The sequence below is a fragment of the Xiphophorus maculatus genome, chromosome 11, assembly GCF_002775205.1.
Source record: "Xiphophorus maculatus strain JP 163 A chromosome 11, X_maculatus-5.0-male, whole genome shotgun sequence".
Taxonomy (NCBI): domain Eukaryota; kingdom Metazoa; phylum Chordata; class Actinopteri; order Cyprinodontiformes; family Poeciliidae; genus Xiphophorus; species Xiphophorus maculatus.
In genome coordinates this window covers 19,900,953-19,913,496 of record NC_036453.1, presented here as the reverse complement: position 1 = coordinate 19,913,496, position 12,544 = coordinate 19,900,953, and the positions used below count along the sequence as shown (strand labels likewise).

Below are 12,544 nucleotides of genomic sequence, written 5' to 3'. Positions count from 1 at the left end.
TTTTATTTGCTTAATTAAAAATATTTCATGCTTGGTTTACTGTTGAGCGGGTAAAAATTTAAATGAAATTTTAGTTTTATGCTTGAATTATTTATTTATTTATTTTTTGGGCCCTCAAGTACACTCTTGTTGAGGATTTTTGCCCATTAAATGTCTGGACACCCCTGGACTAAACTCTGTCATGTCTTAGTCTACATACAAGGTCAGAAGTTTACATACACCTCTGTTGTGAATTTCGTTTATTTATTTATTTATTAAGCTATTCATTGTTAAATTATGAAATACAAAACAATTTTCATGCAGAAATTTGGTGCCAAATGCTATATGGATTTTATTTTGATTAACACAGGGTTAAAACTTACATTTTAAAGGTCTGATATACACATTTAATCAATGAGCTTTTAGCATTATTTCGCCTGGATATAAAAGTTCCAAACCGAGGTTTAAAATATGACAGAAGTAAATATGAATCAGTGTTGAAATGTTTGCACCGCTCTCTTTTTGTGCAGCTGAACTTTCAGAGGAAGGTCGGCGTGATGTACTGCCGCGCCGGTCAGAGCTCCGAGGAGGACATGTACAACAACGAGAGCTCTGGGCCGGCGTTTGAGGAGTTCCTTGATCTGCTTGGAGAACGGGTGCGGCTGAAGGGCTGGGAGAAATACCGAGCTCAGCTGGATAACAAGAGTGAGCTGCATTCGCCCCCCTCCACTCCATCTATTAGCTGCATCTCACTTTGTCGCAGTGCCGGTATCCGAAGGGCATCAGTGTCCCACTGAAAGCCTGAGATAACTCCTATCTCGCCACATGTAATCTGAGTAATGACTGAGAAACGGCGCAGTCGCTGCTGATTATCTCCAAGCTTTATTCCCTTCAGATTTCAGCCGGGCCGCGACAGTTTGTGCTTTCAACTTGGAGATGGTGACTGATTCCTCTCCGTGTCTGTTTCTCTGTTTTTGTGCAAACGCAGCCGACTCCACTGGAACGCATTCCCTCTACACGCGTTACCAGGACTACGAGATCATGTTTCACGTGTCGACCATGCTGCCCTACACGGCCAACAACACGCAGCAGGTGAGATGAGAATATTATCCGAGGGTTAATGTGCTTCAATAATTCATGACATGTGTATGATTTAATTTAGATGGGTTTAATTTATGTGTGTGTTTCTGATCATGTTGAGGATTTTGTCTCACTGTGAATGAAAAACTGAAATTCAGTTGTTGAAAAAATTAGGATACTAATAGACGAAGGGATTATATCACAGAAGTGCCATATTATGGCCAACATGATCATGAAGCAGCAGGTAGTCAACAACATCCTTCACAGCGAGTGAAAACCACAGAAGTGGAAAGTTAAGTGGAAGGGAAGAAAAGTACGGTTGGAAAACATGTAGACATACTTTCAGTCGTCCGACATCTCTATTAAAAAGCTTTCTTAAAATTGATCTTGGGTTAAATTCAAATATCATGTAGAAACTAAATTTTGGAGTTTTGTAAGCCAAAGTAATCAAAGTTTGCAGAAATAAATGTTTGAATCTATTCAACTGTGTGTAATAAACTTTACAATCATATTGTAATTTATGGAGATGCACACGTACATTTTTCTTCCTCCTTTCCATGTTGCAGCATAATTTTTTCCTGCCAGTCTTTTAGGTTTCACAGAACTACTCTCACATACTTCTCCTTTTTGTGTTTGCAGCATTGCATTAGTATCTGTGCAGCCTTCATTACACTTCTCTGTTCAGACTGTCTTGCTTTCAGAAAAATCCTCTGTTCACTGAAACAAACATGACAAACCCCCCCACTCTTCACTCCCACCTTCATCGTTTTCAGCGGTCCTTCCTTCCTGTTCAGGCTGTGGTTTAAACCTGTCATTTACAAAGGAACTGGAAATGTCATCCTCATACAGATTGAAGGCTTGTATTCAAAAGTTTAAAAAACCCATATTGTTCAGATCCCCCGTTTTTAGCAAGTAACCTTTATCTAGAAATAAACTGAAGTTTTCTTTTAAGTTTCTTAGTGTTCAAAGTATAAAATCTTATTTTATTTTTTGATAAAATACCTTTTATTTTATAAATCATTAAAACAGACGTACAAAAGTATTAACGTCTCGTGTGAAGTGTGTGAATTATGAGGTCAAAGTACAAAATTAGTACAAATTCACTTCCTCAGCTGAAAGAATAACCCGTAAACCGGATCAAGGCTGTCTGAATATATTATAAATAGGGAAGCAAAAAGAGAGAGAGAGAAAAAAAAAAATATATATATATATAGAGAGAGAGAGAGAGAGTGAGAGAATTTATAAATGTGAAATAATTTTTTTTAGGTCAGATAAAGGAAGACGTTGTTCTGCGCTGTTTAAAAATGTTGAAACAGTTGCTAATTTTTTAAGGCATTCATGATTTAAATAAGTAAATCATGTTTATATTATTTATATCATTCATTCATGATTTAAACATTCATGATTTAAACAAGTAAATCATGAATGATTTACTCATTAATTGAATGATATAAGCTTTTAGTTTATTAACAAAATAATAATTGGATACAAAATATTGTCATTTGTTGATAGTTGGTGCAGGTTTTGGTCCCAAATCATGCAATAACAAGGAAGTGGTTGTTTTATTTTCATTAACATTGCATTGACATCTAACAGGAACATAGAAAAGAAACATGTAATCTAAATTGAGTTTGATTGAGGATAAGTATGTTTTTTTAAAGTGACATTATTTTTTTTGTATTGTAGCACAATGTCAAAAACCCTCAGGCTTTACATGTATGAGCTGTGATATTAAAGGGCGTGTTTTTGTGCTAGCACATATTTTAAGGCTTAAATCTATAAAAATGGAAGTAAAACACAATTAAAACTTCTACAGTCTTTCACTTGTAAAACAAAAATCTGCTGAAATCAGTCTCAGTGTGGACTTAAAGTCAAAATCTGTGAAGACTGTGAAAACTGCATCCCAGCCAAAGTTGCATAAGTCAGCTAAAGAGACTCTGTGCCGCAGTAACAAGCTAAAAGGAGAAATCCCCTTAAAGATGTGTTGTTCTGACTGAGAAAGGAACCCAGCAGGTTGTTGCACCAAACAAACATCATCATGTCAATATGTTTGATTAGGAAAATAAAGTAGGATTGTCCAGTGATGTGTGGTGACCTTGTTTAACTCTTTGTGTCCTGGTTTTTGTCTCATCATCAGCTGCTAAGGAAGCGACACATCGGAAACGACATCGTGACGATCGTGTTCCAGGAGCCAGGCGCTCTGCCCTTCACTCCGAAGTCCATCCGCTCACATTTCCAGCATGTCTTCATCATCGTTCAGGTTCACGAGCCCGGCACCGACCACGCCTACTACAGGTGATTCTTTCTGCTGTTCTGCTCCTGTCATCAGTCTCTGATATCTAACAAAAGAGGTTTTCTATTATCCAACCCTATGGAACAAGCAATATTACATGTAAACAACCAGTTTATTGCAGAGCAATGGCAGAATACGCTTTTTTAGTACTTTTAACGAAGGATTCACCGATATAGAAATGTTAGGCTGATGATATACTATGTCCGATATTATCGCCGTTTTGACTGATAACCAATATTTACCAATTTTATATTTATCTTATACATTTACTTATCCTTTTAAGGACTTAAAAAAAACAGACTACATTGCTGCCATTCTGTACCTCAGATTAATGCCCCATAATCCTTCGATGCATCACTATCACATGACCAAAACTCTTGAAACATAAAGAGCAGCAATTACTGGCTGTAAATACTGGTCCATTTTTACTTATCATTTTACTGATACAATTTATTTAAAAATGACTAACATGGGCCATTAGCGATGTTAACGCTGACATATGGTGCATCCTTACGTTTTACACTTCAATTGGGTTAAGATATTTACAGAAACACTTTCTCCTTTTAAAGAATTTGAGAATGAACCAGTTCAGATTAAGCATGTTTTGTTTCAGTTTCAATAGATAATCCAAAATAAGCTCTATTTCTCCAATGACAGAAGAATGAAAGACATTTTTAGCATTTTCTTCAAAAAAACACATTTACACTCATTAAAATTACCATTACACATTTATGAAAAGGCCAGACGATGATGCAAAGACTTGATTTGCTCGCACAATTTGAGTTAATTGAATTCACACCTGTGAATGGATTCTACAGCAACACCTCAAATGTACCATTTCTGTGTGACATTATGGAAAACAGACATCAGCTAATATAGGCTGGCTGTGTCTTTATCAACAGTGAAACAAGTCTTGTGCCCAAGTGGACAGGATGGACACTCAGCTGGAAGCCATTACTCCAAAAGCCAGATCAAAGTTTATAAATGCACTCAGGAACCAAATCTCTGTATGAAAAAAATGTGGGTATAAAAACTAAACAAGACAAAAATCTCTCACAGTATTTTGACATCTTACAAGTGGAAGTAACATCCTAACTAGCTTAAAACTGGAATAGTTTAGTCAATTTAATGCCAGACAGAGAAAAAAATGTTGTGTCTTTTTAGGCTCTTTATATAACAGCTGGTTTAAGTGTCAATAATACACAAAAAACAGTGAATTTTGAGCAAAAGAGAAAATTTATACTCTTTGTCACCGTGCCGGGAGTTACTGTTTAGTTGGCTGTTACTATTGGTGTGATAGTCACATCACTGAAGGTGTGAGGCGCCTCAGGAGAAAACACTCCTCCTCCGCCGCTGCAGCATGCATTACACAGCTACACTGCAAACAGGACATAGATTGAGTGTTTCTGCTGAACATTTCACACACTTTCATTTCTTTCTCCCTCTCTCTCTCTCTTTTCAGAGTGGCTGTGACACGCTCCAAAGACATCCCGTTATTTGGGCCCCTGTTCCCCAGGGGCGCCCGGTTCCCTCGCTCGCCTGCCTTCAGAGACTTCCTCCTGGCGAAGGTGGTAAACGCCGAGAACGCCGCAGAGAAATCGGAGAAGTTTCGCTCCATGGCCACTCGCACCCGGCAGGAATACCTGAAGGATCTGGCGGAGAACTACGTGACCACAACCCCCATCGACTCCTCCACCAAGTTCCCCCTCCTCTCTTTGGGGAGCAAGCGGAAAGACAAGATGAAGGGCGCGAAAGGCGCTGAGCTGCACAGCGCCGGAGCGCTGGTGTGGGCGGTGATGGTCAGCTGCAGAGATGACTCGGAGGCCGGTGAGCAGCAGAAGTTCCCCTGTCTGCTTGGGGTGTCGGCGGAGTCCGTGGTGCTCATCGAGAGGGGCAGTCGCAGGGTGGTGTTCAACTGCTCCTGTCGAGACGTCATCGGATGGAAGGCGGTGACAGAAACGAAGGACGGGGGGCCATGTTTGGACATCTTCTACGAGCGCGGGGAGTCCGTGTTGATCAGCATGTTGGACAGTCAGACAGAGGACATAAAAGAAGTGGTGCAAAGACTTGAGGTATGTGGTGCTATGATAAAGTTTTCATAGCAATTTAAAGAAGAATTTATTATGCAAATTTCCCATTTTAGAGTTTTCCTACTTTCATTTGGATCTCAACTGTTTATAAGAATAGCCCAAGCTCTTAAAAAAAATCCACATATTTTTTGGCAAGGCGTTAATGGTTTTTGGTGTCTGAAAAACGAGCCGTTTCAAAAACCTTTCAATCATTGAGTCATACTGCGCTGTTACCTACAACCCCTATGTAGCTCCAGCATGTTTGATCAGTTGGTTTTACCATTGTGCAATGGCTGCTGGAAAAGATAAGTGTTTGGTTGTTGACTTGCTATGCAGAAACCACTTACTACGTTTTTATTGGTTGTGCAGTAGGCTCCACTTTTGTTTTTCAAAGATGTACAGTTGTATAATTGCGCATCCGTTTCCAGCCATTATGATGTCTGAGTGTTTACTTGAAACTGGGTGGCGTGGCCATCAGCAGCTTAATTGGATTTAAAGCGACAAGAGACCCGGCTCATCCTGAAAGGAGCTAAAAACTAAAATCTAATTATATGAGAATGATTTTGTTCAAAAGGTTTAAATTAACATGATTCGTATAGACCTAACCCAACCTGTTCCAGGAAGCATGACTGATGTTGTTTTGTTGGGAGACTCTTCTACGTGAGCTGTAGCTTTCTGCAGTTCCCCCAGGGTTAATTTGTGGCTACAATATGACAAAATGGGAACATTAAACATTATACTGTATTTCTTACATTATGATAGTGCAAAAACTCTGTTTTTCATTCACGTGTCCTGTTGTTCTTCAGCTGGTGACGCGGGGCTGCGAGGCGCTGGAGGTCACCCCGCTGCGGGACGGAGTGGGGCAGCCTGGCTTCCTCATGAACGAGGAGGGCTTCGTGACAGAACTGCAGAGGTTCTGCTACGCCGAGAGCGGAGGCCTGCAGCTGTGGGCTCGCGTGGTGAGGCTGTGCGGACATTCCCTGGTCCACTTGAGCCCCGAGGAGAGGAGCAGGCTTCTCCGCATGGCACACAAGATCCACATCACCGTCATCCCACCGGATGAGAACGGCAAACCTCGCAGGTTGGACAGAAGTCTTTCTACCCATCAGAGACAGACTGTGAATCTGGGAGGCGGCCACACTTCAGGGGTCAAGGCAGCAAATGAGTTGGAGGGAGTTAGTGGGACAAGGTGGTCCAGAAAAAGACAAGAGTCAGAGATAGGTCACAGCTCTCTCTGCTGCTAATGACAGTCTCTAGTCAGCTGGCCAGCAACCAGTAAATCCTTTTTAATGATGTTTAATCACACTGACACGGCCTGGCCGACTGTAACCAGGACGTTTCTGCTTAACTGACAGCGGAGCGACGGCAGAAACAGCTGTGAACAGAGTTGTTGGGATAAAGTAAGACATTATCAAGCCAGACATCTCTGCTGCTTACAGCTCCAAATAACGTCACAAAGCTGGCAAGAGAGATTTAATCTACTCAACCCTGGATTGCTCCTTCTGAGGCACAAAACATAAATTATCACAATTATGTGGCAGAAAGAGGCGGCTCACAGGAAACGCTCTGCTTTTGCCTTCGTTTTGTTCAATTTGTAAGTCATAATGCAATAAAGCTCGGGAGCTTTGTTCTCACGCAGTCTGTTATTGCTTTGCAGAAGTTTCTCTGAGCTCTATCAGAAAGCCATCAAGGATGCGGAGTGCAAGTCCGGCGAGGACCAGTCGGGAGTGGCCTGGGTGGTGGATGAGAGGGAAGACGAGAGGGAGGAGCAGGAGCAGAAGGTGGAGGAGGAGCAGCTGAAAGCGGACAGGGTCGACGAGGAGGACGAGGAGTTCACTGAGGAGGAGCTGAAGATGGACGGCGGCGGGGAGCAAAACGAGGAGAGTTCCGGCCCGCTCCTCGCACCGCCCACCTTACCTTTGTTGAGGGCTACGTCTCTGCAGGACCAGCCAGCCAATCAGAGCGAAGAGATCAGCATCTCTCAGCTCACCCGCAGCGTTTCTCTGGAGAAGCAGCTGTCCTACACAGACACCTGTGATGGGTAAGCTTCACTAAAACTATGAAAACGATATCTGATACTTTCATTTGTGTAATTTAGCTGCTTTAAAATCAACCACAGATTGTGATCAAACTTCGTTTAAAGTAGATTTTCAATTAAGATTTAATTGAACTTGGGTCTATATTCATGTTTGTTTTGTAAAACAGGAAAGATTTTTTTACTGTTCTGAAATACAAAAAATTCAAACTACATTACAGACAGTCATCTGGTGAATCATTACTTAGCTTAAAACGTAATCAAGTCATTTTTTTGCTGTATAAGAGCCAAAATTGAACGACTTTAATTCTTCAACTTGAACCAAAAGATAGATAATTGAAACTTGGACACATGAGGACCATGGTCCAGGGTTTCCCGCAGTGGATTATAAGCCTGGTGGGCCACCAGGCTTTACTTGTGCCCCCACCAGGCTAAGCATTGCTTATTTATTTAAGTTTTTTTTTAAACTTTAAGACTTTATAGTTGGTGTTCAGGTATTAATCTTCCTATCTTTTAATAACACATGATTATCAAGTGACATCTTCCAATTTCCTGTCAACTTTAAAACAATTTTAACTCAACAACATGACGGGCTGCTGGATTAATGACTGCCCTGGCACCCAACCACCGGGCTTAACAAGTTTTCTGGGGGAAACCTTGATGATCCCAAATAGAAAACTGTTTTTTTCACGAATAAAGCAGATCAACTTTAAGCCTCTAAGGACCTGCAGTTTGCTTAGAGGAGCTGCAGATATTTTAAAATACTGAGTCGTATTGTGAAATGTGATAATAGCGCACCAGCACCTTTGTTTTCATTGAAGTACTTATCTACATTGCCTGCACTCTGGTCTAATTCCCATCCTCTTCAGTATCAAAGAATCTGTGTCAGCCTGTTTAATTACTTTAATCAAACTTGTCAGCTGCTGGAGAAGAAGCTCAGCAAAAAGGAAACACGCAGATAATTTTAGATTCTCTTCATATTGAGTTAGATTTTTATCACCCTTTTAAAGCACAACCAAAATGATTTGACTGGACTTATCGCATGCTATTTTTGATCCTTGAAAACCTAAGCTCTCCTGGAGATTAGGTTTGGTTTTAACCACTGGATTGGATCAAAAGATTTGCTTTTGTGTATTCTCCTGCTACATTTCTGCCTGATGGACAGACACGTGTACGACAACGTGATGATGAAGGAGAAACGCCACATCTACGAGAACGTCGGGGAGCTGAGGGACGCCACGCCTGACCTGATCCTGGCCGTCAAGCCCAAAGTTCCCCCAGAAGACGAGCAGGTCGACCACAACACCTGAGCTACGTTTTCCCCTGACGCTTGTTCAACACGTTTGATGTAAACTTTGACCTCTGTCTGCTTCTTGATTTAGTTCATGGCCATTGACTTTGGCGAGGACAAAGCTTCAGCGAGTGACTCGTCCGTGTTATCTTCCCGGCTATCGAGCGTAGACCGAGCAGAAAGAAACTCACGAGCCCTCAGTCTGCATAACTCCATCACCAAGAGTAAGAGCTTTCTCATTTCTGAGAAATAATCTGAAAACTTGATGAAGGTTGTTCAATACAGTGCAGTGTTTGTTTTTTTTAGTCAAGTGTAAATGTTTCAAATCAACAAACCTGCAGGATTGTTTTAGTGTGGCCATATTAAAGTTTAAGAATCTCAGTCAGACTCAAATCCAGACTTTGACTAGGCCACTCCAACACCTTCATTGACTTTTTTTGAGCAATTCAGAGAAGGATTTGATTGTATTGCTTCTGGTCAGCATAACACAAATTGTTTTAAGGTCAAAATATGTCAGTGAAGCTTGAGGGCAGAGTTCATGTTTCTATTAATTATGGCATGTTGCCGTGAAAGAAACAAAACCAGCCTGGTACCTTCCTACCACCACCACGATGTTTCACTGCCTCTCTGTTATCTTTCTGAAATGCTGCGTTAGATGTAAAGGGACAAACACTTTCCAAAAAGGTTTATCAGTTTCAACCTCGTTCATCCACAGAATATCTTCCCAAACTTTTTGGGGATCATCAAGATGTTTTTCTTTTTTTTATTTTGCAAATGTGAGACGAGTCGAGCAGCAGCAGTTTTCATCTTGGAACTGTAACATTTGCGGCATTTATCGCCAGTCTCCTTCTTATTGTTGAATCATGAACTGTGACCTCCCAAGTGAGAACTGCAGTTCTTTAGACGCTGTTTTGGGTTATTGTTTTACCTCCTGGATGAGGTGTTGACCCAAGTGGCCGGTGATCCACTTTTCTGAAGGTCCACAGCTGTTTCAGTGTTTCTCCTTTTTAGCTCTCATTGGGGTTTGCTGGAGTTCCAAAGTGTTAGAAATGGTGCTGTGACCTTTTTTTTATCATCTGTTCTTGAGACTATTTGGATTGTGTTGCTATTAATCTACTTCATGTGGTCAGATAATTTCTATTAAATGCTTTTTTAATTCATTAGGTCTGGCTGTAATTGGGCTGCTGGTCAAATTTAACAAAGCTTTCAGGTGAATTCATGATTTGAAAACGAGGAAGCTTTATTGTTTCAATTTGGACCAGGTTGGTTTGGTTAGCCATTTTCTCTTAATGAATAAAATAATTTCCTGCTCTTTACTCACATTATTTACGTTTGATAAAATCTACTTAATGGTCTGAAGCATTCAAGTGTGAATGAAAGAAAAACAAAACAAATCTATAAGGACGCAGTTTTCATTATTCTGTATATTTTTGGGGGTTTCCAGCAAAATGGATGATCAGTTTGAGTGAATTTAGAAAGTAATATGTGCTGAGAAATACTATGAACTCGATTATAAGTTCAAAACAAAGCTTTATCACAAGACAGCAGCTGGCACAGCAGCTCAAATGATGCCAAAATGGAACGATTACACATGTTTGCAAATCATCTCTGCCTGGTTTGACCCTTAAATTCCTTTTTTAGTCCCATCCTGCCTTAAATCCCTCTCTTCATTATCCCCCCTGCAGTGCTTGCTGCGTCCTTTGTTCCTCCTCTTTCACGCATGCTGCTGGCTATGCCACTAATCTAATATCACCCCTGCTCTGCTGCCCTGCTCCGCCACAGGCAGGAATAAAAGGGGGGACATATGGGTGGTGGGAGGGGTGGAGTTTCAGGCGGGCCCACTCCCCACCCAAATCAAGGAACCCCTCTTCCTGAACCATCTGCTCTGCCTCTGCTGAGATCCTCATTCTGCAGCCATGAGAGCACGATTGCTCATCTTCTCCTCGGATTCCTCTCATTGTTTCGCAGAACGCTCGTTAACAGGAAGTCTGGAGGACTTTCAGATACGCCAACACCACTTTAAGCTCAATTATAAAATTCGAGACGTGCTTGAGAGGTGAAATGTAACAACTGTAGCCTTTTAAGGCAAAAAACCCCAAACAGTTTTAATGTTTACTCACATAATTGAAATAAATTTGAATTAAGTTGAGCTTACTTCCGCCTTCTTGGTTTTGGTTTCCAGTAATCATTTACATCAAAACTTTTATATGTATGCCCTCAAAAGCACCCTGCTCCTGATTTGAGATATCTGGCCTCAAGCTGCGGTCCAGCATCAAAGCAACACCGCCTCCTAGCGGCCGATTTTTGCCAGTACAAGACCAGAGGCAACAGATGCATGCGACATCTGCAGTCCCATTTCTGTCCTATATACCCCCCACCTAAACACAGTCACACAGAATGCTGCATATAGTGTGATGATAGATCTTCACCTCTTATTTTATTTTATTTTTTCTTGCAGTTCTATCTGAGACGACAGATTCCACAGATGAGGAGTGGCAGTCCATTGCTGACCTGGCGACAGCCTGCCGCAGCATCCTGGAGGCTTTGTCCAAAGAAGGTGAGGTCATGCACTGTTCATAATTTATATTTTATGTTTTTTGACAGAGCATTCCTGAAGTTACATGCACCATAAACCCGGAGAGCATCCTTCCTGTGCTTTTTACTTATTATTGCTGCCCTCTTGTGGTCAGTCAGCATACAGTACACACCAAGATGATAAAAAAAATACACTTTGGTGCTTCTTTTTAATCATCAGAAATCAGATTTTTAATAACTAGGAAAATATGTGAACCGAAAAAAATGTAGTAGTTTCCAAAGTGAGAACCTTATGAGAGAACATTTCAGATTATCCTGCTTCAGTTATCCAGGAACTCTGAGAAACAGAATATTATCCATTATTACTGAACTAAACTGGGAATGCAACATGCTTTCACATGAATAAGAGCAACTATATGCAAGAAGTATTCAAACCCTGAAAGGTTTTTCATATTTCTTCATATTTAAACATTTTATGATGTGAACATGTATGAGGCTATCATAAAGTATCACTTAAGTGGAAGGTGAAAGGAAAATTATTTTCAAATTTCTGCTAAGCACATTCAAGGTTTCCCCCAGAAACTTGCTAAGCCCGGTGGTTGGTCATCCTGCACACTGTCATCTTTTTGAGTTAAAAAAATGTTTAAAGTTGACATGAAATTTGAAAATATCACTTAATAATTATGTGTTATTAGAAAATAAATATCTGAACACCAACTAGAAAGTCTTAAAAATGCAAACATAAAAAAAAAAACCTTAAATAAATAAGCAATGCTAAGCCTGGTGGGGGCACAATTAAAGCCTGGTGGCCCGCCAGACTTATAATACTCTGGGGGAACCCTGCATATTAGTGTAAGGTTTAAAAATGTGGTGCTCATGTGTATTCAGCCCCTTTGAGTAAAATCAATAAAAGTTTTCTTTTGTTTGTTTTTTTTTTTCTCGTTGCTCTTTGTCAAAAACCTCCAGCTCAGTCAGATTGGATGAAAAACATCCAAAAACCTGATAACGTGTTCAGGGTGACGTTTAGTTTTCTGTCACACATACCGCTCTGCAGGTTGTCCAGAAACTTCAGACTTGGTCTCATCTAATCAAACATAATTCTTCCATATGTTTGCTGCGTCCGCTGCATTAATATTAGCAAAGTGCAGCTTATGCAGCAGTGCAGTTTCAGCAATGGCATTTTTACTGCTACTCTTCAATATAGGCCAAATTTATAAAGTGCTTGCCTATTAGTTGTTGATCGATTTTTTCCGATCTCCGCT

General features: G+C 40.7%; 1 protein-coding gene across 6 annotated transcripts in view; it reads left to right on the top strand.

Moving 5' to 3' along the window:
• The window catches only part of LOC102228716 (signal-induced proliferation-associated protein 1-like), a 53,632-nt gene that overhangs the window by 29,575 nt on the left and 11,513 nt on the right, over positions 1-12,544 (top strand). For all 6 annotated transcript variants that reach the window (XM_023341775.1, XM_023341774.1, XM_005802901.2 and 3 more), the window contains 9 exons: positions 510-684; positions 968-1,071; positions 3,197-3,354; positions 4,815-5,424; positions 6,228-6,502; positions 7,079-7,462; positions 8,622-8,748; positions 8,839-8,971; positions 11,206-11,304. In XM_023341775.1, the coding sequence (XP_023197543.1) occupies positions 510-684; positions 968-1,071; positions 3,197-3,354; positions 4,815-5,424; positions 6,228-6,502; positions 7,079-7,462; positions 8,622-8,748; positions 8,839-8,971; positions 11,206-11,304 (2,065 nt within the window). The remainder of the gene's footprint in view (positions 1-509; positions 685-967; positions 1,072-3,196; positions 3,355-4,814; positions 5,425-6,227; positions 6,503-7,078; positions 7,463-8,621; positions 8,749-8,838; positions 8,972-11,205; positions 11,305-12,544) is intronic.